We start from the raw sequence: 23,335 nt of genomic DNA, 5'->3' as shown, positions 1-23,335 counted from the left end.
ACCAGCATTTTGTGTGTGTTGCTTGAATTTCCAGCATCTGCAGATTTTCTTGTGCTTGGTACTAAGCTCTATCTCCTTCCTATCCCTGACTCATCATTTTTTGAGATTCAGCCCACTGTGGTGGTGTCATCAACTAACGGATGGAGTTACAGCAGAATCTTTTAAGAGTATATAAGAAAAGTAGAAGGTTGAGGACACAGCCTTGTGGGACACCAGTGTTAAGGATAATTGTGGTGCATATGTTGCTGCCTATTGGGATGTTCTGTTGATCAAGAAGTCAAGGATTCAGTTGCAAAGGAAATTGTTCAAGTCCCACAACAAGGACATAGGAGATGAGTTCGTTTGGAGCTGTAGTCAATAAACACAAGATGTCTTTACTGTCCAGATGCTCCAGGGTGTAGGGCAAAGGAGATGGCATCTGGCAATAGGTGAATTGCAGTGACTAGCCATTTTTTCTTGCAGTTTGGCCAAAGGTCTTCAACATGAACTTTTTTTTTCTCTTTCCACAGGTATTGCTGAATGTTTCTAGCATTTTGATTTTTACTGAAAATTACAAGTACAAATATGACAAATGCAGCTTAGCTACTGAATACATACAAAGTAATTTATTAAAAATAGGTTGCAAGTGAAATACAGTAGAAATATGATACTACAGCAGTTTTGATGCTCAGTAAAAGTTTAACACTCTAGGTGACCACACAAAGAACTCTGTAAACCCAACAGAATCCTTGAAGTATACCAGTTATCCTCCCAGATCAGCTCTGAATATCAACACTGAAAGAGCAGTAGTTTATTTATAAAATGACAGTAATGTTTCAGTTGTTTCCACCAAGCTGTTGATATTCAGGATGCTAATTTACTTACACATTTGCTCAGTTTAGTTATAAGCTCCAAAATTTTCCTTCATGGGGGGGAGGGGGGTTTACTCCCAATCACATTATCTACTGCTTCTTGTTACACAGCTGAAATGATACAGCACTGTTTCACATATGAAACAGTTCAATAAGTAAAAAAAATATGTACACTCCAATCTTCATTAGACAATTTAATTATCGTACATTTTTTATAAAGTGATTCCTTTCCTAAGGCAGTGGAAGTCTACTCTATGTTGTGAAGTGTTCATTTATCCCTAAATACAATTATAGACCACAATATTATACAGAAAACTGTTCAGTAACTAAAATCCAGATCAGAACACTCAGCTAAGAGGAAAATTTAGTTTGAATCAACCTTTTTTTCAAAAATTAAAATGCACATGAAGAAAGCTTTTTTTTTAAAAAAAAGGTAGAATGAGGTCCACATTTCCCATTGATTAGCCACCTAATGCATAGCTGAAACAATTGAGGCACCAGCTGCTGGATAAATTAAAAAAAAATCTTTCAGCACATTTAGAAGCTTCTAAAGTTACAAATTAACAATTCTGTATTACATCAATTTGCTTCATTTTAATGCTTGTCTCCAAGTACTTGGTATGCCAGAAAAATCAGAACCCCAAAGTGACCAATACCTTCATTTAATTTCATCAGGGAAAAAAATAACAGTGCTCAATTTGTTTAGCTAAATAATATTGGTATGCAACTCAGTGGAAATTTAATTTCCTACATCCTATTTTACAGTTGTAATCATCTATGATTCAAACATACTGTACAAACTAGAAATATTCTGTATTAAGCTTTCAACTGAGTTAAGGCATCAATTTTATTTTGTGTTCAACTCATTTTCTAGTTCCATCAGTTTTCGTGATGCCTTCACTTTGTTGGAAATATCTTGTCCATGTGAGAAAAGACGTTGGCGTTCTTTAAAAGTTAAGTTTTCTGGGGATCCTTTCACTGCAGGGACTTCTGAGACTTGGCTGAAAATTTCAAAATAAAAGCAAGTTAATATACTGGAATATATGCAGTTATAGTCTGTATATCTCTTACAGATAGTTGCAATTTTGAGACAATATAGCATGCATAGTACCATTAGTTACTGTTCAGATCAATTTTTATATCCTACTATATTTGAAGCTGATTAACTTCTACCGACTTTCTTAATTCTATTATATTTTTATGCAACTCAAACAGATCTGGGCCTGAAACAGATTTCCAGTACCTTTTGTTCCCTTCTTTGGTCTTCAAACTATCAAAGCAGGGTTAAACTGACCAATTTGATAAGTTACTACATTAAAGATACTTAATAGATAGAAAGTTGCAGTACTGTGCAAAAGTCTTAGGCGCATTTATAGCTAAGACTTATGCACAGTAATGTATTTATGATGTGGAGGGGAGAGAATTTGTAAGCTTGGTAGTAGCAAAGGATAGAAACATAGAAAACAGAAAGCACGATAGAGGCCCTTCAGCCCATAATGCTGTGCCGAACATGTACTTACTTTAGAAATTACCTAGGGTTACCCATAGGATGTTGGGAATGGTGAGGGTAGAGCACCCTGGGAGGTGTGTGGGACAGGTGGCAGAAGAATTCCAGGGGTGGGGGGAGGAGATCAACCAAGGTGCAGACATACCCAGCCCTGAGACACCAGGCAAGGTCACTTCATTCCAAATGAATGCAGAAGCAGAAGGCAAGTACAGATTGCCTGCTTTTTGATCGCTGACGATCGCTCTGCTTGTTTTTCTCCAGGTCTGTTTTTTTTTCACGGGGGGGGGGGTATTTGAGGCTTGATAATCATGCTGCCTTTTTCTTTCTTTCTTGGTTTCATAGCTACCCAGAGAAGAAGAATTTCAGAGTTCTATACTTTGATAATAACATGAACCTTTGAATAATTGGTTTTTTGATCATTACAGAATGTCTCTCCGGTGCTTCCCACTCCCTTTCCCCCTTTCCCAACCGTGACTCCCTCTCTCCCTGCCCCCTTTCCACACTCAGTCCATGATAAAGATCCACATCAGAATTAGGATCATTATCACTCACATATGTAATTTGTTTTTTTTTGCAGCTGCAATGCAATACATAAAATTACTATGGTACAGTGGAAAAGTCTTGGGCACCCTACCTATATACTGTACTTGTGCACTTTTGCATAGCACTGTATATTTTTCACACCCAAAAAGAACCAGACTTTTTTATTCCTAATCTAATACAGTGGGTATCATTTTTTTTCTGCTCTGTGATTAATAGCATTGGCATGTCAAATCTTACTCTTTCCTTGTTCAAGTTCTGACACTCCTGTCATTCTTTTCTTTACTGACAAACACAAAATGCAAAGGTTACCAGAGTGCAACTTTACAAAGTAATTTAATGGATGTTGGTCTCTTAAAATATATTTTAAGAGAAGGGAAAATGCTAGTTATAAACATTAGTCAGAAATGTTAGACAAATTTAGATGAATTAGTCAAGTGCATACTAGTAGAAGTGCATTTACAGGAGAACAGGTCTTTCCAACTGTTTGCCCCAAATGCTAACTTGTACAATCATGTTTTAGCCAAGTTTCATACACAACCCCATTTTCCTCGCTTCTTTACTATCTAAATTCCTTGCCATTATCATTGCAGTGGATCTGTTCTGAGTTCAGCACGCAAGTGCATAAGGCAGCACCTCTAATTTCTCAAAAGTTGGTGAAGATTCAGCTTGTCATCTAAAATTTAAACTTCTAAGGATATCTGGTGGAGAGTATACTGTCAGGTTGCATCATGGTCTAGTAAGAAAATACCAGTGCACTTGAACGGAAAAGCCTACAAAAAGTAATGAATACAGTCCATCACGGATAAATCCTTTCCCACCATTGAGCACATCTACATGGAGTGCTGTTCTAGGAAAGCAGCATCCATCCTCAAAGACCCCCATAATTCAGAGCATGCTTTCTTCTTGTTGCTGCTGTCAGGAAGGAGCTACAGGAATCTCAGGGCTTACATTACCAGGTTCAGGAATAGTTATTATCCTTCAACTACCAAGCTCTTGAACTCGAGGGGATACAACTTAATTCACCCCATCACTGAACTGTTCCCACAAGCTATGGACTCACTTTCAAGGACTCTTCATCTCATGTTCTGGATATTTTTGTTTATTAATATTATTGTTTTTCCATTTGCTGTAGTCTGTTGCACATTGGTTGTTTGACAGTCTTGTGTGTTTTTACATTGATTCTATTGTTTCTTTGTATTTACTGTGAATGCCTGCAAGAAAATGAACCCCAGGGTTGTATATGTATTTTGATTATAAAATTATGTTGAACTAAAAGCCTAATGATTTTTTTCTTGAAAGAACTCAGTGACTGAGCCTCCATAATACCCTTGAGTAGAAAATATACCAAGATTTCCAACTCTCTGGATAGAGAAATTTGTCTATCCGTCCTGAATAGCTATCCCTTTACTCTGAGGCTGTGATTCCAAATCCTAGGCAACTCAGGAAGAGAAACACAAATGCCACATTTAAACCCTGGCAAGCCCTGCAAGAATATGATATTTCAAAGACATCAACTCAATCTCCTACAGAAGAAGAGAAGTCCAACAGGTCGGGCAGCATCCGTGGAAATCAGTCAACGTTTCGGGCCGAGACCCTTCGTCAGGACTAAAGAGTGAGGGGGCAGGGGCCCTATAAAGAAGGTGGGGGGAGGCTGGTAGGTGCCAGGTAAAAAACCAGTAAGGGGAAAGATCAAGGGGTGGGGAGGAAAAGCAGGAAAGGTGAAGAAGGAATCGGGGAAAGCACGAAGGGTAGTAGAAGGAGGCGGAACCCTGAGGGAGGTGATAGGCAGCTGGAGGAAGTGGCAGAGTGAAACTGGGATGGTGGAATGGAGGGGGAGGGAATTACCGGAAGTTGGAGAATTCAATGTTCATGCCACGGGGCTGGAGACTACCCAGACGGTATATGAGGTGTTGCTCCTCCAACGTGAGTTTCGCCTCATCATGGCAGTAGAGAAGGCCATGTATGGCCGTATCTGAATGGGAATGTGAGGCAAAGTTGAAGCGAGTGGCAACCGGGAGATCCTGTCTGTTGGGGCGGGCGGAGCAGAGGCGCTCGACGAAGCCGTCCCCCAATCTGCGTCAAGTCTTAACGATGTAGATGCCACACCAGGAGCACCAGATGCAATAGATGACCCCAACAGACTCACAAGTGAAGTGTTGCCTCACCTGGAAGGACTGTTTGGGGCCCTGAGTAGTGATGAGAGAGGAGGTGTAGGGACAGGTGTAGCACTTACACTTGCAGGGATAAGGGCCGGGTGGGAGATTCATGGGGAGGGACGTGTGCACCAGGAAGTCGCGGAGAGAATGATCCCTACGGAAAGCGGAGAGGGGTAGAGAGGGAAAGATGTGCTTACTGGTGGGGTCCTGGTGAAGGTGGCGGGAGTTGCGGAGGATAATGTGCTGGATCTGGAGGCTGGTGGGGTGGTAGGTGAGGACAAGGGGAACTCTGTCCCTGTTGTGGTGACGGGAGGATGGGATGAGGGCCGAAGAGCAGGAAATGGAGGAGATGCAGGTGAGGAAATCATTGATGACGGCAGAAGGGAAACCATGATCCTTAAAGAAAGAGGACATTTGAGATGTCCTGGAATGGAAAGCTTCATCCTGGGCGCAGATGCGGCGGAGACAGAGGAACTGGGAATAGGCGGAGACGGAGGAACTGGGAAGAGGGAATAGCATTTTTGTATGCGGCAGGGTGGGAAGAGGTATAGTCGAGGTAGTTATGAGAGTCAGTGGGCTTGTAGAAGACGTCAGTGGACAGTCTGTCTCCAGAGATGAAGACCGAGAGATCGAGAAAGGGGAGTAAAGTGTCCGAGATGGACCAAGTGAAATTGTGGGCTGGCCTGGAAGTTAGAAGCAAAGTTGATGAAGTTGATGAGCTCAGCATGAGTACAGAAAGCAGCACCAATGTAGTTGTCAACGTAGCGAAGGAAAAGTTGGGGAGCAGAATAGGTCTGGAGCAGACTGTTCTACATAACTAACAAAGAGGCAGGCATAGCTGGGGCCCATGCGAGTGCCCACAGCTACACCCTTGGTCTGAAGAAAGTGGGAAGAGCCAAAAGAGAAGGTATTAAGTGTGAGTACCAGTTCCGCCAACCGGAGGAGGGTGGTGGTGGCGGGGAATTGGTGAGGTCTATTGTCCAGAAAGTAGCAGAAGGCTTTGAGGCCTTCTTGATAGGGAATGGAAGTGTATAAGGATTGGACATCCACAGTGAAAATGAAGAGGTTGGGACTGGGGAACTGGAAGTTATTGAAGAGGTGGAGGGCATGGGATGTATCCTGGATGTAGGTAGGGAGGGACTGAACTATAGGTGACAAACTGGAGTCCAGGTAGGCAGATACAAATTTGGTGGGGCAGGAGCAGGCCGAAACTAGTCTACCAAGACAGTCAGGCTTGTGGATCTTGGGGAGGAGGTAAAACCGAGCAGTGCAGGGTGTGGGAATTATGAGTTTTGTGGCTGAGGATGGAAGGTCTCCAGAGTTGATAAGGGTGGTGATGGTACGGGAGACAATGGTTTGATGTTTTTTGGTGGGGTCCTGTTCCAGAGGTAAGTAAGAGGAGGTGTCAGAGAGCTGCCACCCACTTCAACTCTGCTTCACACTCCCATTCGGATATGTCCATACATGGCCTCCTCTACTGCCATGAGGCCAAACTCAGGTTGGAGGAGCAACAACTCATATACTGTCTGGGTAGTCTCCAGCCCCTTGGCATGAACACTGAATTCTCCAACTTCTGGTAACTCCCTCCCCCTCCCTTCCCCCAACCCAGTTTCACTCTGCCCCCTCCTCCAGCTGCCTATCACCTCCCCCTTGGTTCCGCCTCCTTCTACTACCCATTGTGCTTTCCCCTATTCCTTCTTCACCCTTCCTGCCTATCCCCTCCCCGACCCCTTGATCTTTCCCCTTACTGGTTTTTCACCTGGCACCTACCTGCCTTCTCCTTCCCACCCTCCCCCAACCTTCTTCATAGGGCCCCTGCCCCCTCCCTCTTCAGTCCTGACGAAGGGTCTCGGCCTGAAATGTTGACTGTTCGTTTCCACGGATACTGCCTGACCTGCTGAGTTCCTCCAGCGTGTTGTGCCTGTTGCTTTGACCCCAGCACCTGCAGAGTATTTTGTGTAAAGGCAAGTCCAGTTTATCATTGTATGATAAGCCTATCACTCCAAGAATCAATCTGGTGAACCCTATTGTACTCCAATCAAATGTATTCTTCCATAGGCAGGGAGAACAGATTAGTATATAATATTCAGATGTAATCTCACCAGAGCCTTATATAATTGGAACAGTATATTTTCACCCTTCTACTCAAATCCTCTTGCAACTAAGTACAGAACACCTTTTGCCTTCTATTGTTTTTCACTTCATATGAAATTTCTGTGATTAGAGTAAAAAACCATCACACTGAACAAAATTTCAAGCATTCATTATATTAAAAAATATACTTTTTATTTCCTCCACAAAAAGTGGGTGACCCATTTTCCAGTCCCTAATTTATTCAGTTTGTGTAAATCTCTGAAACTCTGCATCTTTCTCACAGCCTAGCTTTATATCATGTTTTGTCAGTAGTCAACAGATATTAAAAGTATATTAGCCATGATGAAAAAAATCTTGCGTTCTATGTGGCACCTTTTACTCCAGTTGAAAATTGATTCCTGTATACATTTCAGACTGCAAATACCCAATACTCATCATCTTACTACTATGGTGATCATTACCTGTGGAGGTGTAGAAATGGATCCAGCAGCACACAGACCAGTCAGATTATGTCAATCAGTGTACATCGTTGCATTGTCAAATACCATGCTCCAGTTTCCCACAACTAAAAACTGCAGGATAAAGACTGCTTTGCCTGTAGTTCTTAAACTGGGCGTTTCTAGCTCTTTAAAGGCTGGTGGAATATTTAAGGTTCACAGTACACAGCTCCACGAGGAAAGATGTCCCTTAGAAAGAATGGTATGCTCCAGTACATGAATGGAAGTTACCACCCCTTTCTTGTTAGAATGCAAGGAGCTCTGAAGCAACCCATGTTGTTGCTGCAATCCTTCAGATTTCACATCATGCACAAATATTCGAGAATTTAGTGGAGAACTGTTACTGAGAGTCTTTTAAAACTTGGCCAAAACTCATAGTAGAGTTTTCTCTCCAACTTAATATCTGCGTTCACTTTACCATTACCCTCTCAAAATCCTTCACACAGCATGCTAAACCCTCTCACTCCCTTGCCTCCAAATGGAATGCAGAGTTTGTTTCTGAAATGGTGGGAATTTAAAACAAAGCGATTGTTTCTGCTCATCTTCAGGGTCTAGTTCATCTCTCTTCCATGTTTAAGCTGGTATAACTTATTTGAAGTGCCAAAAGGACAACATCTACGAGTGCCCCATGGCTACAGCTTTGATTTTGAGATAGTTTGAGGAATCAAAACAGAAGTTGCTCATGCCAAGAACAGCGTCTGCCAGTCATTTGAGTGGGTTAGTGGAAGAGAGCAGGTTAGATCTTTGTTCCAGAAAGAAGCAGGGCCCCCGCACCCCCCAAGACCATCCTGATGGGGGAAAATGGTGTTCAAGGAGGACCAGACCTCTGTGATGAGGGTGATACAGTGAAGGCCAGGGAGTTGGAAGTTTTCAAAGTGGTCCTGGATGTAGATGGGAAGGACTTGGACAAGGGAGACAGGATAGAGTAAAATGCCAGGACAGAACAAAATGTTCTGATATTGAACGAGTGAAAGGAAGCAATATACAAAACTATACAGTAATAACAAATTTGGTTCTGATAAAACTAATTTTACAAGTACCTTATAAAAAACTTTAGCAAAGTAATCATTTTTGGACGCTCACATTTCACATATTGAAAGGCAATCACCATGAGAACTTTTCTATGACAATTCAACTTTGTGTTGTTCTTCAGTTTAGCCATTTTCCTTTCATTATCACAACTAACAGTAATGGTGATTTAAACTGGTTGTTGCTTGAAGCAACCTCTTTTTTAAAAAAAACATAAAAGGGATAGAATAAATAGACAAAACAGAAAAAAATCAGGACAACAGAGGCAAATTTACTGAATAGACTCCTGCTGCTTCATTCCATAGCTTCACATAGAAAAATGCATCAACAAAAGCTATTTCCTCTCTAAATTTACTTAAACTCAGGCTTTAGAGGATTTGGGTTCTGGGAAGATACCACCCTTGAGAGAAATGGACATTACATATTGTACTTGCATATTGATTTAACATGCAAATAACATTAACATCAAATCTTGATGTGGTTCCAAATACATCTGAAAACTAACAGCACTTTGTAGATGAAAGTTTGACTGAACAAATTTAAAGTTAATGTATCTATCAGAGTAGTTTTTCCATTAGCTCCGTGACAAAATTCTTTGTAATGAAAAGAACATTTTTGCAGTCATTTCAACTTTGGTTATGTATTAACATCACAACCACCAATTAGTATGTATTTTCTAAATGTAAGGCACTGTACTAGCTACATACACAGAACATACTTAAATATGCCGTGGAATACTTCATTCCACCCCCACCATGAGAATTCCAGCTTTTCAATCAACATTTTTTCTTTTACCTTACCCTTTATTTTGTTCAAGACGCTTCTCTCTTGGGCCTTTGTAAATTTCATTTGTCCCAGTATTACTTGCTGATGAACTTCCATATGAACTAAATCCTATTTAATTAAAAAAAATCTTAAAAAAGGCTTACATCATAATTAGATTCAAACCATGCTTGATATCAGCATTCTATTCTTGAACTTGAATGGCAGAAAAATTATTGAGAAGCAAATTCTAGTGAAGATTAACTCAAATTTTAAAAGTTGAACAATATTTAACTTAGGGATGAAACAAAGCTTGTTATACAAGCTTACCTTAAGCACCATTGATCTGTCATGTGGTCAAAATTAGAACTGCAAACTTGTTTTCTCAGAACTGTGATCTTAATCATAGGACATGCATGAAATGTCTCAGGATAAATAAAAACCTTGCTTTACTCTTCTATCAGATTCCTCTTTCATCATTTTTATCTTTAGCACCTATCACCTCTCAGCTCACAGTATCCCCACCCACCTTCCCCCTAATCTGGTCCTATCACCTGCCAGCTTGTACTCCTCCACTTGCCCCACCTTCAAGCCCCTTTCTTTCCGGTCCTAATGAAAGGTCTTGTGCTAGAACATCATCAACTGTTTTACTTCCCTCTATGGAAGCTGCTGACTTACTGAGTTTCTCCAGCACTTTGTGTGCTGCCCAAGATTTCCAGCATCTGCAGAATCTCGCGTCTGTGTTTAGGTACCATCTGTAATATCTAAATACTTTAGTTGATGAAATGTTTTGAGGATCTTAAAGGGAGCGAGATAAGAGGGAATAAATATTCAAAATAAGCAAAAGCACAGTTGTCAATGGTGGAATAAAGAAAAGCTGAATGCATAAATGATGCAAATTGGAGTATTTTGGAGAAAGATTCTACAGGATTAGCTGATTACAGAAGATTAAAAAGTGGGTGAGGGAAGACTTCATGTAGGGATTTACACTGAAGATCATGACTGACCAGGAGGCAGTGCTCACAAGATTGATAGATGAGCAGGATTTGAGAGTGGTTAGCAGAGTTTTAAACAAGTTCAACTTTATAGAAAGTGAATGTTAACCAGAGAATTTTGGTATGGCTTATTTCTGGGGCATCAGTAGATAAGTTGTGACAAGGGGCAAATACTCATCTACAGCTCTTTTTGCTGCATGCAGCCCATGTCTGGACAACATTCAGACAGGTTGATAGGTGCCACACAGTGATGGCAGCAACAGCCTCCAGCCTGACTCTCAGCTACATCATCAATAACTCAAGAGTCATGACCAACCAACTAAATAATCACTATTCAGAGCAGTTTAGAGGCTAGACAATGTTTGGCAAATGTTTCACCTTCTGAGAATCCAAGGTCTTTCAAACACCTAGAAGGCAGGAACATAATGTAATATCCTTCACTTGCCTGAATGTGTAGTACCATCCAATAACACAAACTACTCAACACAATCTACGTAGATCAAAGTAACCCACTTGATCAGCATCTTGCCCACCTACGGCCTACAAAATGTCCTGAGGTGCAGTTATTCAATTAGGCCAGGGGTCCCCAACCACCGGACCGCGGACTGGAGCCGGGCCGCAAAGCATGTGCTACTGGGCCATGAGGAAACGATATGATTTGGCGATATGAGTCAGCTGCACCTTTCCTCATTCCCTGTCACGCCCACTGTTGACCTTGAATGCACGCGAGGTCATTACCCGCGTGGGAAGGAGATCAACTCGAGCTCGCAAATGATGACGGGCTGAAAAGTATGTGTGACACAACATCTCTGCTGGCATTCTGGATCAAAGTCAAGGCTAAATATCCTGAGATAGCCATGAAAGTACTGAAAATGTGGCTTTAATTTCTAACATATCTCTGCAATGAATGCAACGAAAACTAAATTGCGGAATAGACTGGACATAAGGAACCCCCTTCGAGTGATGCTGTCTCCCATCACCCCTCGATAGGACCGTGTTGTTGCAGGGAAACAAGTCCAAGGCTCCCACTGATTCAGCGACATTGGTGTGTTGCAATGATTTTATATGTTCATACGGGGAAAATATGTGCTGTATGTAATATCCAAACGTTACTTAAAATGTTATGATGCTATTGACTTATAAGTGACTTATATAACCATATAACAATAACAGCACGGAAACAGGCCATCTCTGCCCTTCTAGTCTGTGCCGAACGCTACTCTCACCTAGTCCCACCGACCTGCACTCAGCCCATAACCCTCTATTCCTTTCCTGTCCATATAGCTTTCCAATTTTTCTTTAAATGATAATATCAAACCTGCCTCTACCACTTCTACTAGAAGTTCGTTCAACACTTCAAGCTCCCCTGTCCTCCCCTGATAATTGACTTACAGGTGTCCCCCGCTTTTCGAACGGTCGCTTTACGAAACCTCACTGTTACGAAAGACCTACATTAGTACCGTTTTCACTTTCAGAAGGTGTTTTCATTGTTATGAAAAAAAATCAGCGCGCGCCCCGAGCAGCCACTCTCTCCCGGATTCGGAACGGCATTGCGTAAACATGTGCCTGTGAGCAGTCGTTTGCAAGATGAGTTCTGAGGTATTGGAAAAGCCTGAAAGAGCTCGTAAGGGTGTTACACTTAGCGTAAAACTAGACATAATTAAGCGTTTCGATCGTGGTGAACGAATTAAGGACAAAGTGAGTTTGGCTTGTGGAAGCTGACAAACATGATGTTGAAGAGGTTTTGGCATCCCGTGACCAAGATCTGATAGATGAAGAGCTGATGCAATTGGAAGAGGAAAGGATAACAATCGAAACCAAATGAGTAATGATAAAGTACGACTTTAATTGTGAAAGGGTACGTAGATTTAGGGGATATTTGCAGGATGGTTTGAGTCCTTACAAAGAACCGTGTGATAGAAAAATGCGCGAGGCTCAGCAGTCAAGCAAGCCTTCCACATCAGCCACAGCAGACGATGAACCTCGACCTTCGACATTGAGGCGGGCAGTCATGGGAGAAGATGAGCTGCCTGCCCTAATGGAAACAGATGATGACGAGATGACACCCCAGTGTCCCACTACCCCAACTCCCAGGCCACGGACAGATACTGATTCGCAGAGAATGCAGCAGTAGCCGGGAGACACACAGCACATCTTTAAGAAAAAAGCTGAAATAAACATGCTAATTAATTAGGTGCCGCCCGACACGTAATTGTTGGCCCAGATCAGAGACGCCACAATCGGAAATCAGCACTAATCTGGGCTGACAATTACGTGCCGGGCTGCACCTAACTAATTAGCAGGTTTATTTCGGCTGTTTTCTTAAAGATGTGCTGTGTGCCTCCCGGCTACTGCTGCACCCCTGCATGCTTCGCGGCAATGTATCGCTCGGCTGCCTGGAGGGTGGGGGCCACTGCACCACCCAACCTGCGACGACTCAGTCTAACACACCATCATCAGTGTGCTCGGCGCTGAACCAATTCTGGTAAGTAATACTACACTGTACATACATTATTTCTACTTTATATAGGCTGTGTATTTTTACGTTATTTGGTATGATATGGCAGCTTCATAGCTTAAAGGTTACTGGAGAGCACTTGCGCCGTGTTTTTGCCAACAGCATTTGCGTGAGATTTTCTGCTGAGAGCGCTTGCGTGAGATTTTCGCTACGGAGAACAGTACAGTAATGATTGTGGAAAAGTATTTCTACTTTATATAGGCTGTGTATTTATCATATCATTCCTGCTTTTACCATATGTTACTGTTATTTTAGGTTTTATGTGTTATTTGGCATGATTTGGTAGATTATTTTTGGGTCTGCGAACGCTCACAAAATTTTCCCATACAAATAAATGGTAATTGCTTCTTTGCTTAACGACATTTCGGCTTAAGGACCGTTTCACAGGAACGCTCTACCTTCGGATGGCGGGGGAAACCTGTATCACTATATCCATGCAAGGAAAATATGCGCTGTGTGTTTAATATTAAATTTGTTAGAGAAACCCTTTTAGAAATGAAATTGAGTGTATTAGCCACTTATCACCTATATTCCGGTCGTGATTAACACCCCCCCCGAAACAGAATCGCCAAAAACGATTTGTAGAAAAAAATCGGCAGGTTCACGCATGTGCACTGGTGCCCGCGCAAGGCTTCATGGTCATGGTAGTCTTTCTCGGGGTAAACACAAAGTATTTGACTGCTACTCTTGTCCATTGGCAACCCTACCCCCCCCCCCCAATCGGCCGGTCCGCAAGAATATTGTCAATATTAAACCGGTCTGCAGTGCAAAAAAGGTTGGGGACCCCTGAATTAAGCTACCCTGACAACATATTCCAAAACACACAACCTGCATCATAAAATAAGCCAAGGCCATCAAACTGTTTAGGATGCCAATGTGTGCAGGTTTCTTACCAAGCTGTACATGATGCAGTAAATGATATGACAGCCATATTAGTGCTTTAATTGCAAGCGCAAGCCAGGAACAATCTCCACTTTTCTGCATGAGTGTGGGTACAAAACTTTGACTTTTGTACTTTTGTAACCATTTCCCCTTTGAATTCTAATCCATTGCCTATAAAATTCACTTTCTCAATGACACACTGCAGCTGCAATATATGCCATCTAAAGAGTGTATTACAGCTTCCCGCCAAGGCTATTCTTACGGCTCATGTCCCAAGCCTATGATTGCCACCATCTTATGAAGAGACAGGAGACATTCCTTAGCCTCATTGCCTCTTCTGCTTATATCCCAATATGCTACAGCTTCTCTCACAGATGCCCATCAATTTCTCTGATTTTATTGTAATTAGCAATAACTTCCTATGTCATAAGGAAATATGGATCATCATTTATGGGTCATTGTTTAGCAATATGGTGACCGGCCACATTAGACTTAAAACAGGGATCAATTTCTTTCACAGCAGTTACATATAAACTCTGAAATTCCATAAATTGAAATTCCATATCCATAAAGAGTAGATTTGAAACTCTTAAATTGTTCTTTTATCTTCAAAATACCTTTAACTAATTTGATATTCTTGCTCGAAGATTATTCAAACTTTGTTAATTTCTCTTATTCCACAATACATCCATTTAACTGATCAGCAATGCTAAGGTAACATATTGCAGATTTTTCAGTGCTATAGCTCATCAAAATTAAATACTTAATTTTCTTTAACCTTTGACATCATTACTTTGTTTTGACCTTTCACAGATCATGAAAAGTTAAAGGCAATATTAAATGTCATACTGAAAATTTTCCAAAGCAATACAAAGTCTGCAGTTGAATCATACATGACCACATCACAGAAAACATTCTTCCTTTAAAGATAGCAATCTTTGTATAATTTTTCTTAAATTTGAGAGATATTTTTATGTCAAATGTAAATTTCAAACTAGCTTGTTTTTACTACCATTCAAAAAGAATGCATTAGCTCTCTTTTTAAAGCAGGTATGGTTAACACCAGAATTAGGAATCAAATGTATCAGGCAGATGAGAGTGTTAGGTGACAATGGAAGATTGTGAATGCAAGACTGGCTAACTTTTTAGAGTAAATATAGCCACACTGCATTCCATGCATTACTAATAAACAATTGTGAAACCATCATTTACCCAATGAAAACAATTTGCTCGTTCATCCAATTCTTAATTTTGAAACAAAAAAAACAGAAAATGCTGGGGAAAAGCCCAGGTCAGGCAGCACTTGTGGAAAGAGAAATGTTTCTCATCCAGGACTCGTCATCAAATGTTTCCAGTATTTTCTATTTGTAATCATGATTTCAAATAAATACAATATTTAATTTTCATTGTCTATTAACGTTGAATGCTGCTGTAAACTGGTTAACTGGTACACATTTACATAAATCTCCAAAAACAGGGTAAACTGGAGATTCACAATTAATTATTCATAATGCTATGTTAAGTTACACCAGATCAGTTCCCCTTTGCAACAGGAATAAGGTTTGAAATAATCCCCAAAATGAGTAAAGACCACAAGCATTCCAATTTGCCACATTCTCTTCCTGTATCTGGAGAGGGGTTTAGGGAAGCATTCATTCACAGAACAGAACAAAGCCAAAACCAACAGTACTTTGATTGGAACAACTTAAAAAAAAAGAAAAATTATGCATTCATTAGGATTATTAGGGGAGTACAATTAAAATATTTGAGAGGATAGGACAGAAGTAGTTGAAGATAAGAAATTGAAGAGTAATATTCAGCAACTTTAAGGTAAATTGATTGATTCCTGAATCAAGTAAAATTGTGTTATATTGGAGGAAGAGACGTGTATGTTAGGCAACAGTTATAATTACATTCTCAATCAGGAAATTGCAAGAAGCAAGAAAATCTGAAAAAGGTACAAGGTTGTTACTTGTACTTGTCTCTACCTTTCAAACCACTCTGTGGCATGGAGCTCTGTTTGGTTGGAGGGGGAGGTGGGACACCAGTTTTTGAAGCAGTACTGTTGGCATTGGCAAATGGCGGTCGGAATGAGTTTGAAAGATAGCAGCCATCTGAAACCGGGCGGGGTTGACGAATAAACGGTGGCTGCCTAGGGGCAAAAGGCAGTTCACCATACGATTTTCTTGTAATGGAGTACTTATCCTGACCTGAAAGATTTGCATCTTCCTCATCCTCATCATTGTATGGGACAAACTTGGCAGTGTAAACTTTGTCAGGGGAGACGATCTGTGTTTTGATGTAAGAAATGTTTCTCTGAGGAGGGGGAGGAGCGTTAGATGAATGGGATGGGGGAGGAATTTCATACTGCTGGCTTTCAGAAGCATAGTCCCGTGGAAGGGGAGGCCTGTACAGACCGGGTTCATCAGGTTGAAGCAACTTCCTCTCAGCTTCTTCTTGTTGTCTACGTCTTTCAGCTTCCAGACGTGTGTAATACTCTTCTTCCTGTCTTCTCTAATGGAAACCAGAGTTGTTAGTTAATTTGCACATACTGCAATCAGTATATCTACCTTATATTTAAAGTTCAAAACAAAAAGCTGATACTGTAAAATATCAGTATTATAAAAAGCACGCAAGTATTTACTTTAATATGCAAAATATTAAAACCCACTATTCTCTGCTAAATTTAAATAAATATTTAACAATTTCTGTCAGGAAGTCAAATAATTTTCAAACTTTATTTTAGTGTTCTTCTCTCCTGATTTTCATGTCCTTCTCTGAAGTAACAGGTAGTGTGCAAAAACTAGTTTCCCCAAATTCAAAACAAACGAAAATTTACAAAATGTAGCAGTGACAAGGAATAGAATGATAGGAGGCAATGGCACCAATCTTCTGTTGGCTCCAAGATCATCAACCACTTCTCCTTGCAGCTCTCTTTTGTTGTCCCAAGCACTGTCTTCTGATGGGAAGCTGGATGTATTTTGTATGTGGCTCAATGCAGCCATGGAAATTTACAAATTTACAAGATCACTGGTGAAATATTTTTAAAGTATTAAACTAAAGACAAAAAGTAATATCAAAATAAATACACATATGCAGAAGTAATTAAATACATCTGGAGTAAATTACATAAAATATTCTACCCACTGATGTACGATCAGTTGTTTTTCCCATGGATTTCAATGGAGGTGTGGGGTGGTGGGAATGGCAAGGAAGGGGAAGAGTGCATGCTTGTGCTGCCTCATTGAAACCAAATGGAGACTTCAGCTCAGCATAAGAACAGTTATAACAGCCATCATCTTGTCAGTGAAAAAGCGGCATCGATTGAGTGGACTTGTTTCCAGGGTGGAAACGGCTGATACAAGGAGGCATAGTGTTAAGGTGCTTGGAAAAAAGCACAAGACAATTGTTTATCCTTAGCTTTATTAACACAGGTAATCATTTATATAGAAAACAGTAGTTCATTCCTGCCTCGACTATGATGACCGATTTTCAGCTTTGCATGTTTTATGAAGCATTTGATAACCTCATGACAGTTTACAAAAGACAGTTGGAGATCATGGAGAAACTATGAAAATTGCTGCTCTCAAGGAAAGGTTATTGAAAGGCCTAATAGAACAGGGGAAAATCATTCTCCAAAGCAGTAAGGTTGAAGACAGATGCTTAAATTTGGACCAAAAGGGAAAAGCTCAAAAGGCAACAGGAGGAAATAAAAACAGATGAAAATGATCAGGTATGTATTGCCAATAAGAGTTCAAGTATTCTTCCACCGTAAGCAGTGGAGGGACACGATAGGCAGCATCTATAGGAGGGAAATGGACAGTCACCATTTTGGGATGAGATCCTTCATCTGGACATGTTGCTCCAGATAAAGGATCTCATCCCAAAATCTATAATCTCATTTCCAAGTGACATTAAGTTAGTGCTAAACTGAGGTAATTCTGTACTGTGGGGTTTCATGGTACCTGGAAAAACAATTAAGATTGCTTAATCTTATGTCATCCATTGACAGAAAAGGCATTCATCCCAACAATCAATGCTGGATTCAAACCGAAATTCCATCACAGTAGCGCACAGTTCTTGAAACAGATCATTCAAATAAAAATATTGAGTTATTGCTCAATGAATCAGTTAAAGTACTAAGTTATCCCTTGATCTTCATTCTGCCATGTATACAGTACGAAGCCTTAAAGTGATTTATTCAAAAGATAGTAGTTGATACTGAATGTTAAACTTGAATGCTATTGGTAATACAAGTACACCAAAAAGATGCAGTTTCAGACGTTTTACCTGGAGCACCTAATATCCAGACCATCTGGACAGCACAAACACCTACGTCAGAATGTTGTTCATCAACTATAGCTCAGCATTAAGTACCATCATTCCCACAATCCTAATTGAGAAGTTGCAGAACCTGGGCCTCTGTACCTCCCTCTGCAACTGGATCCTCGACTTCCTAACCAGAAGACCACAATATCTGTGTAGATTGGTGATAACAAATACTCGTCGCTGATGATCAACATTGGCGCACCTCAGAGGTGTGTGCTTAGCTCACTGTTCTACTCTCTGTATACACGTGACTGTGTGGCTAGGCATAGCTCAAATACCATCTATAGACTTGCTGACAATACAACCACCGTTGGTAGAATCTGAGGTGGTGACGAGGGGGCGTACAGGAGCAAGATACGCCAACTAGTGGAGTGGTGCCGCAGTAACAACCTGGCAATCAACGTCAGTAAGACGAAAGAGCTGATTGTGGACTTCAGGAAGAGCAAGACAAAGGAACATATACCAATCCTCAGTGGGATCAGAAGTGGAGAGAGTGAGCAGCTTCAGGTTCCTGGGTGTCAAGATCTCTGAGGATCTAACCTGGGTCCAACATATCGATGTAGTTATAAAGAAGGCAAGATGGCGGCTACATTTTATCAGGAGCTTGAAGATATTTGGCATAGTCATAGTCAGACTTTATTGATCCTGGGGGGAAATTGGTTTTCGTTACAATTGCACCATAAATAATTTATCAGTAATAAAACCATATATAATTAAATAGAAATATGTAAATTATGCCAGGAAATAAGTCCAGGACCAGCCTATTGGCTCAGGGTGTCTGACCATCCAAGGGAGGAGTTGTAGAATTTGATGGCCACAGGCAGGAATGACTTCCTATGACGCTCCGTGTTGCATCTTGGTGGAATGAGTCTCTGGCTGAATGTGCACCTGTGCCCAACCAGCACATTATGTAGTGGTTGGGAGACATTGTCCAAGATGGCATGCAACTTGGACAGCATTCTCTTTTCAGACACCACCGTCAGAGAGTCCAGTTCCATCTCCACAACATCACTGGCCTTACGAATGAGTTTGTTGATTCTGTTGGTGTCTGCCACCCTCAGCCTGCTGCCCCAGCATACAACAGCAAATATGATCGCACTGGCCACAACAGACCCGTAGAACATCCTTAGCATCGCCCGACAGATGTTAAAGGACCTCAGTCTCCTCAGGAAATAGAGACGGCTCTGGCCCTTCTTGTAGACAGCCTCAGTGTTCTTTGACCAGTCTGGTTTATTGTCAATTCGTATCCCCAGGTATTTGTAATCCTCCACCATGTCCACACTGACCCCCTGGATGGAAACAGAGGTCACCGGTACCTTAGCTCTCCTCAGGTCTACCACCAGCTCCTTAGTCTTTTTCACATTAAGCTGCAGATAATTCTGCTCACACCATGTGACAAAGTTTCCTACCGTAGCCCTGTACTCAGCCTCATCTCCCTTGCTGATGCATCCAATATGCATCAGAGTACTTCTGAAGATGACAAGACTCTGTGCAGTAGTTGAAGTAAATGGTGAAGAGAAACGGAGACAAGACAGTTCCCTGTGGAGCCCCAGTGCTGCTGATCACTCTGTCGGACGTACTGTGGGCATGTCAACAAATACACTCAAAAACTTCTACAGTTGTACAGTGGAGAATATTCTGACAGGCTGCATCACTGTCTGGTATGGAGGGGCTACTGCACAGGACCAAAAGAAGCTGCAGAAGGTTGTAAATCTAGTCAGCTCTATTTTGGGTACTAGTCTACAAAGTACCTAGGACATTTTTAGGATGCGGTGTCTCAGAAAAGCAACATCCATTATTAAGGACGTTCAGCACCCAGGGCATGTCCTTTTCTCACTGTTATCATCAGGTAGGAGGTACAGAAGCCTGAAGGCACATACTCAGCAATTCAGGAACAGCTTCTTCCCCTCTGCCATCTGATTCCTAAATGGACATTAAATCTTTGGACACTACCTCACTTTTTTTTTAAATATACAGTATTTCTGTTTTTGCACTTTGAAAACATTTATTCAATGTATGTAATTGACTTACTTGTTTATTTATTATTATTTTTTTTTCTGCTAGATTATGTATTGCATTGAACTGCTGCTAAGTTAACAAATTTCATGTCACATGCCGGTGATAATAAACCTGATTCTGAAATATCAAATAGCTTTAAGTTTCCTCACAAAACTCAGAATGCAGGCTTGACGCAGAGTTCATAGTCATGAGTTATTACAGTGGGATGATGACACCACTGCATTCAGGTCAGTCTTCAAACCTTGAGATAAGGATTGGATTCAGAATGCCAAGAAATTAATCTCTGATCAATTAATCTCAAACTCTGCAGCAAATGAGACTTAGTACAGGATCTGAGATTTCATTGATTTCAATGGGAGCAATAGGGCTGTGGGTTACAAGGTGAAAGGGAGGTCAAGTTACTTTTAATTTTTCTACATATAAGTTGTACTGTATTAAATGTTTATGTTAAATAAACATGTTTAATTATTAGTTATCCATCTGTGAGATTAGCAGGAAGGCTTGTCTTCCTGCAATACATTTCACAACTCCTATATTGTTTTTTTATGCTTTCACTGTCTAACTAAACCAATTTTTCCTCATTGACCAAACCAACTAGTTTACAACTTATCACCGAGGTCACCCTGGTTTCAACCTATGAGACATAACTCACCCTCCCCCACAACCTTTCACACAATGTTACAAGCTTCCTTTGTCTCCTTTTCACTTCTGATGAAAGGTCTCCAATCTGACAACCATTTCTCTTTACAGATGTGGCATAGCAAAGTATTGCATCAGTTTCCATTTTTATTTGTGATTCCCAGCATCTGAAGTTTGTTTCATTCATACTTGATCACCTTTAAGTATAAACTTTCCCATTTATTTCAAATTTAATGGTTTTTAAAATGACTGGCTCTCAGAAAAATAACCAAAATTCACTCATTAATATACAGTAGATTAAACAATGAGCCTGACAGTCAAACATACCAGCTTGTGGCCATCTTGAAATGACTCTCCAGGGCAGGTAACCAGCAACTTGAAGTCAATATTGGGCCAGATCATGACTTACCAAGGGCTCGAATCGCTAATAGCTGGCTGATCCCTTTGGAACTGGTGGCCATCATATTTCAGTCCAGTATTTTTCTACTGGAGTTTGGATGGTAATGATGACAACATGGTAATAAACTTTTTCATATCATTAACTGCATTGAAATGCAAACACACAAGTAATGATACTAAAATGTTCATTTTTAATCCATGTGGTTTAACCAGATAAAGATTAAAAATTTGAGAGAAAGTGTCACAATGGTTGTTTAGCATATACTCAAAACCGAACCTTTTCATCGGTTTCTCTCTTTGCTCGCTCCTCCTCTTGACGAAGGCGTTCTTCATCTTGTCTTGCTCTTTCTTCTGCTTCTCGCTTTCTGATTTCTTCCAGTTGCTGATGACGCCTGCGTTCCTCATCTTGTAGCTGTAATTAATGTCAGTTTTTAATTTTAAACATAATAAACATGCTAAACATGATAGCTTAGAAGGCAGAGACAAATTAATTTGTTCCACCCTGATGCTGCTCTAACAATCTGTCATCTCTTATAAGGACTTATGGCAGGAGAAAATGGACTTCTTGGAAGATCAATCTTACCACTGTCAAAGTTGCCCACTGACTTAAATAGCAAGTGTTTTAACAGCTTGTTGTACAGCCTTAAATTTCTATTTGAATGCACCAGGCAGATACTATTCCCCAATAATATTTTGCAGCAGAAGTTGTCAAAGACAGTACTTATTTTTAAGGCCAAATACAATGCTGGTGAGTCATATATAACTGATCATCACAACTGAGATTAATAATACACAATGGGAAATTCTCACATTAATCTACAAACCATAAATTATAATACACTTTTAATAAGTTAAAATATTCTGCACCAAATGAAATCAATAAGGAACACTATAATGTTCAATATTAGAATAAGGTTTTTAAAAAACTGGTTATTAGAATACATGTGAAATAGGAAGAAAGCAAAAAGCTATGCAACAAACTGCATCTTGACATTCAATCATCCCCATACACGCATTACCACCATTCTATCACATGCAGTGCATATTTATATTCCACAACCTTAAGCATACACAATCAGATATACTTGTGGGCAGAGGGTTTGGATAAATAGCAAGTTGGAATACCACACAGTCCAAAATGCAAAACAACTTCTAAAAGGTACAGAACGAAATACTTTATTGCTGTAATGCTTTAAACCAACATGCTTTTGCCTCAACCTCTCATCTTAAATCAGTGAAAACAAAAGTGTTGGGTAAACTTCTTAACCTGGAGAAATAATGTCAACATTTTAGTTCATAATTAATAATGTATTAGTCATGAGAGTTTGAAAGAGATGTGAAATGACAAATAAGATTCTTGCAAGCATTCAAATTCTGATTCCAAAACTCAATAATAAACATGCTTTTTTTAAAAAAATGCAATAAAAAGATCAAGATCCTCCAAGGAAACAAAAAAATAATGAACATTTGGATCTTTTACAAACAGCAAATTAAACTAAGTCACTGCAGAACCATAAATAGTCCACATACATAAAATTAGAAAATAAAACAGAAAATGCTGGAATTAATCAGCCTGTCAGGCAGGAGGAGTAAGAGCAACCAACTCACTAACTGGTTTCTGTTTATCCTTCCACACATGCAACCCAACCTGCAGAGTACTTACAGCATTTTCTTTTGTAAAGTTTTAGATTAAAATCACTACCATATCCAGATGCAGTTTTCAGAATTGGAGACAAATGTGCAAAGGAGAGAATAAACAGACAGGAATACAAGTAGGAAAAACAAGAACATACCAAATCTAGAACTGAGATAGCTGGAACAGTCTGCAGCAGGGGTGAGGAGGAAAGATGGAGCACAACTATTAGTTAATTGGCAGTATCCATTTCACTAATTGCCTTAGGTAGCAATATTAGCCAATTCTTGTCAGGACATCAAAGCTCAATGTCAGACATATAAAGGAAAAATAGCATATTTTGTGTTTTATTAAAGAAATCATATTCTACAATGAAAATGAAATATCAGAAAAACACCAGAAAGTACAGCATTCAACAGGCAATCTTAAAGATCCCCATGAGAGTTACTTTTATAGCAAGTTTTCAAAGGGGAACGTCATTT

At 40.3% G+C, this 23,335-nt stretch overlaps 1 protein-coding gene across 6 annotated transcripts in view; it reads right to left on the bottom strand.

Annotated features, from left to right (window-relative positions):
- Positions 1-571: 571 nt before the first annotated feature.
- Positions 572-23,335, bottom strand: part of afdna (afadin, adherens junction formation factor a) — a 216,550-nt gene continuing 193,786 nt past the window's right edge. For 2 of the 6 annotated variants that reach the window (XM_063056597.1, XM_063056598.1), the window contains 5 exons: positions 23,014-23,043; positions 21,498-21,632; positions 15,823-16,348; positions 9,478-9,571; positions 572-1,852 (listed from right to left, as the gene is read on the bottom strand). In XM_063056597.1, the coding sequence (XP_062912667.1) occupies positions 1,699-1,852; positions 9,478-9,571; positions 15,823-16,348; positions 21,498-21,632; positions 23,014-23,043 (939 nt within the window). In that variant the 3' untranslated portion in view covers positions 572-1,698. The remainder of the gene's footprint in view (positions 1,853-9,477; positions 9,572-15,822; positions 16,349-21,497; positions 21,633-23,013; positions 23,044-23,335) is intronic. The other 4 variants (XM_063056600.1, XM_063056603.1, XM_063056601.1 and 1 more) reach the window with 3 other exon arrangements.

The sequence above is a fragment of the Mobula hypostoma genome, chromosome 8, assembly GCF_963921235.1.
Source record: "Mobula hypostoma chromosome 8, sMobHyp1.1, whole genome shotgun sequence".
Taxonomy (NCBI): Eukaryota; Metazoa; Chordata; class Chondrichthyes; order Myliobatiformes; family Myliobatidae; genus Mobula; species Mobula hypostoma.
This window is presented reverse-complemented; position numbering and strand designations above follow the sequence as displayed.